The 5,000-nt window shown below is 38.7% G+C and overlaps 1 protein-coding gene across 1 annotated transcript in view; it reads left to right on the forward strand.

The window, feature by feature from the left end:
• Window positions 1–746: 746 nt before the first annotated feature.
• Window positions 747–5,000, forward strand: part of LOC128029120 (homeobox protein otx5-like) — a 4,761-nt gene continuing 507 nt past the window's right edge. The window contains exons 1-3 of the mRNA XM_052616671.1: window positions 747–1,032; window positions 2,079–2,230; window positions 2,929–5,000. The exon at window positions 2,929–5,000 is cut by the window's right edge and continues 507 nt beyond it. Coding sequence (XP_052472631.1) covers window positions 936–1,032; window positions 2,079–2,230; window positions 2,929–3,555 — 876 coding nt within the window. The 5' untranslated portion in view covers window positions 747–935 and the 3' untranslated portion in view covers window positions 3,556–5,000. The remainder of the gene's footprint in view (window positions 1,033–2,078; window positions 2,231–2,928) is intronic.

A 5,000-nucleotide genomic window follows, 5' to 3' on the forward strand; every position in this document is an offset into this window, starting at 1 on the left:
AAAGGTTTTTAGACACCGGCGGAAATAAATAAATCTTCAAAAACGAATATGATCGATAAATAACGAACAACTCTTTTTTATTTGCCATCAATGATTCCATAAAGAACCATTTACATCCATGGAAAAAATACTTTATAGTAGGGGGATGTTTCTTATGTTTGTATTCTTAAAAATAAAGTTTCTTCATCGATGCTTCTTCAGATTATTACAATTTTACTCACTCTTAAAAATAAGGGTTCTTTTATTGGCATCTATGAAGAACTTTTCTCATGCATGGGATCTTTTCGTTTCAGATGGAAAATTATTCTTTAGATTATTTATTATTATTAAAGGTTCTGGGAGGAAAAAATATTATTTTATGGTATCGATGTAAAAACACACTTTTAATAATTTTTGTAAGAGCACTAAAAACTGATAATTGAATGGTTCCGAAATTATTCCCTTTAAAGATTCTTAAACTAGGAGCTCTGCGTGATTTATTGCGTTATTTATACGAACATGAACTGCGCAATAAATTAAATACTTCACGCAGACACAGAATATTCGTGATATGATATTTATATAGATTGCTGTTTTCCGCTTTTAAAAGAGACTCTGGATAAAAGCGACTACATTTAAATGCAAGTATAACTTCTTGAATCTGAGAGCGAGGGAGGGGTGGAGGGATGGAGGGATGGAGGGAGGGGTTTGTTCAGGTCTTGTCCGTCTCTAATTAGCCGCAGCTTCCTCCTCACTTCATCTCTCTGTCACACGGAGACGGACGCGCACCGAGCACCGAGCACCGAGCACCGAGCACCGAGCACCCCGCCACTGATGCCCGCTGGAGCTCCGAGAGACTGAGTCTGCAGACAGTCAGCGCCAAACTAAAGATCCGTTACAGATAGACAGAAGGAGAGAGGAGAGAGAGGAGAGAGAGAGAGAGAGAGTTTATAGTCATGATGTCCTACATGAAACAGCCTCATTACTCGGTGAACGGCTTGACTCTGTCCGGTACCGGGATGGACCTCCTGCACTCCGCTGTCGGTTACCCCAGTGAGTACTGACTGAACCCCCGCTTCATTTCTGATCCATGAATCTACTGCTTCATCATCATAACCTAGGAATGAGAATTCCGATGTCAGATGTGATATTTAACGCTTTAAATTGAAACTGCGCGCAAAGGTGAAGATCAGCTTATCTTTATTATCGATTAATATTATTTTATGTTTCAGTTTAACCAACGACTTTAGAAAAATATAAACTAATATCACAGTAAAGCATTCTTAAAACGCACTTTTAATATATGTAAAAAAAAAAAAACAACTTAAAAAGACTTAAAAGCATGATTTATAAACATTAGGTTATTAATTTATGAATGCAAAGAAAAATATTTGTGTGTGTCATCGCGTTTGCAGATTAGCCGTGTGCGAGCATTAGACTATTGAATTAATTCTTTCGTTAAAAAAAAATCGAATTTTAAGTTAGGCAACAAATGAGATGAACTCTAAACTCTAAACTCATCGACTGTTTGAACCTTTTCTGAAATGCGAGTTCCGATAATTCTAATATAAATAATATTCATATAATATATAATTTCTAATCAGATGGTGATTTATTTCGTAAAAGTATATTCGTTTGAGGGGTTTTATTAGCCAGAAGAGAGGTAGCCTAATGATCATTGTAAGCTCGAATTAATTTCATAATCAGTGCTGCTGATTTCTGCTCATTAACGCGCGTTTAAAGAATAAATGCCTTTATTATAATCCTCAGACATATAAGACGAAATCAAGAATGATAAATGTTAAATGCTTTATGGAAGTAAAACAATATGACATCTCATGCACAGACCTTCCATAAATCCATGCTTTCAAGTGTGCACTAAAACAACTAAACGATTACACTTTTGAACTTATTTTGGAAATAGATAGATAGATAGATAGATAGATAGATAGATAGATAGATAGATAGATAGATAGATAGATAGATAGATAGATAGATAGATAGATAGATAGATAGATAGATAGATAGATAGATAGATAGATAGATAGATAGATAGATGCACACTAAAGACTAACTGTGTTCGTGTGGTTCTTCATCAGATACTCCGCGGAAGCAGCGGCGCGAGAGAACCACGTTCACGCGCGCGCAGCTCGACATCCTCGAGGCACTGTTCGCCAAGACACGGTACCCGGATATCTTCATGAGAGAGGAAGTGGCTCTCAAGATCAACCTGCCCGAGTCCAGAGTCCAGGTGAGTCCCGCAGAGACAGCGATGACCACTGTTTACACACATCCTCCAGAGTATTACCCGGATCTACAGAGGAAAATATTCTTCTCAAGATTCAAATGTTAAATATATATTTATATCTAAACATGGCGCTTCTCTAACTAACGTCTATTAGTGGAAAAGTTTCAGATTATTAAAATATTATCCTCCCACTAAAATAAGAAAGTGTTCATTGGATATTGGAGGGGGGGGGGGGTTCTATTACATATATACATTAAATTAGTTTTTGTTCATATTTTGCTTAGATTAGTTTTTTCTATTCTGTTTTAATTTTAGTTATTTTGTTAATAAGTCTGTTTTTAAATAAATCTATATAGTTATTATCAATTTTTGTAATGAAAGGTTTTTTTCAGTAGCCTACATTAAACTAAATGATTGTATTTTATTTCAGGTAACATTTATTTTTATATATTTCTCTTTTTTAATAGTTTTAGTTTTAGTTAATACCTTAGACTACAACCTTGAAGAAATTATAAACTCTCTCAATGTTTGCAGCACTTGTTCACAAAAATCACCTTTTCTTTCATTTATTTTATTGCTGTATTATGTTTTTTTCTTCTATAATGAATGGTTATTTTTCTATCAATGCACACTTTTATTTCTCTTCTGAAAAGCACTTTGTAAACACTTTTTACTCATTTAAACGTCACTTCTCTTTGCAGGTGTGGTTTAAGAACCGTCGTGCGAAGTGCCGTCAACAGCAGCAGCAACAGACCAGCGGTCAGACCAAACCCAGACCACCGAAGAAGAAGTCGTCTCCGGCCCGAGAGCCCAGCGTCAGTGAGCCCAGCGCCAGCACCAACACCTACAGCCCTCCACCTCCTCCTCCACCCGGCACAGCCATCACCCCGAGCTCCAGCTCCACCAGCGCCACCGTGTCCATCTGGAGCCCGGCCTCCATCTCTCCGCTCCAGGACCCTCTGTCGGTCTCCAGCACGCCCTGCCTGCAGCGCTCCAGCGCCTACCCCATGACCTACACCCAGGCCCCGGCCTACGGGCAGAGCTACGCCTCCTCGTCCTACTTCACCGGGCTGGACTGCAGCTCGTATCTGTCCCCCATGCACCCGCAGCTGTCGGCCACAGGGGGCGCTCTCAGCCCCATGAGCGGGGCCCTCAGCCAGTCGCCCGCCTCGTTCTCGTCGCAGGGCTACACCGCCGCGTCCCTGGGCTTCGGCGCCGTCGACTGCTTAGATTACAAAGACCAGACGGCGTCCTGGAAGCTGAACTTCAACGCTGCGGACTGTCTGGACTACAAAGACCAGAACTCCTGGAAGTTCCAGGTCCTGTAGAGCGTCCAGAGAGAGTTCTGCTGCACTTCCAAACGGTTCCAAAATGGGTCTCTTTGGCAGCAATGCCATAAACGGACGACTTTTGGTTCCCCAAAGAATCTTTGAGTGAACAGTTCTGAATAAAAGTGTAAAAGAATCTGCTGAAAACAATAAAATGAATAAAAATAGAACTCCACAGTGTTGGGGGAACGCATTACAAGCAACGCAAGTTATGTAATCAAATTACTTTATTCAAGTCACTAATGAAGAAAGGTATTACTTTTGAATTTACAATGAAATACCAGAGTTACTTTGTCAGATGAGTAAAGCCAGATACTTTGTTTTCTCATGTTTTGAATGACAGATCTGTTGAGAGAAATCTGAGACGGAAGATCTTCCTTCAGGCTGGAGATAATTCATTTCACTTTTGGTGTAAAAAATATTACTTTTTTTGTTTAAAAAATGAGTAAGCAAGCCCAATACAGGTGATAAAAGGCAATGCAAAAGTGATGTAATTCATTGCCTCAATGAAAATTAACAAAGTAGTTCAATTATTTACTTTTTCATGGAGTAATGCAGAACTTTTAAAAGTATCTTTCCCCAAAACTGTCTGCATTGGTTCTAATGGATATAATTGACATTTGTCCCAAAACACACTACTGGAAACCACTTGATACACTCTTATAAAGGTCCATATTTTATTATTATTATTATTATTATTATTATTATTATTGCAGTGATACCATAGAATGACCATTTTGGGTTCCCCAAAGAGCCTTTCATTGAAACACTTTTCTACATTTAATAATCTTTTTCCACTATAACGAACCTTTTGTTCAATGGAAGGTTTCCATGTCTGTTAAAGGATCTTCATGGATGCAAATTCTTCCGAGTGTAATGGTTTAATGGCTAACAGTTGATGGTTTGGATGTTTATATTAGTATTTGTAGATTAAACCATCAGCGCTTCTGACATGGTTTTATTGCCATTGATGGTTCCCAAAACCTTTAAAATCAATCAAACCATTAAAGACCATTTGAAACCAGTTCTTTGGGTTTTATAAAAGGAAGAAAACCCCAACTGAAAGGTTCTTTAGAGAAACCCCGAATGGTTCCTCCGTGGCATCGCTGTAAATACTCCGTCATGTTGTTTTTTGTTCTTTCTCAGCAGCGTTTTCCTTTGGTCCGATGGAAAGGTTCCATGGAGAACCTTTATTCTTATGAATGTGGATAATGAACGATCTTTATTCTGACTCAACGCTCGAGTGAAGCGTTTGGACACATGGACAGAAGTACAGCTGACTGTGGAGTCTGTCTTGATTATTTCTGATAACGCTGAATGAGGTGTAGCTGCTAGATGATAGAAGTGCTGAAGAAGCTCAGATGTTTAGAGGACGATCATCTTCATCATCTGAACTGCTGAAGCACAGTCTTGTTGTTTTAGGAGCTTTATCATTAGATGAGATT

The sequence above is a fragment of the Carassius gibelio genome, chromosome A15, assembly GCF_023724105.1.
Source record: "Carassius gibelio isolate Cgi1373 ecotype wild population from Czech Republic chromosome A15, carGib1.2-hapl.c, whole genome shotgun sequence".
NCBI classification, from domain to species: Eukaryota; Metazoa; Chordata; class Actinopteri; order Cypriniformes; family Cyprinidae; genus Carassius; species Carassius gibelio.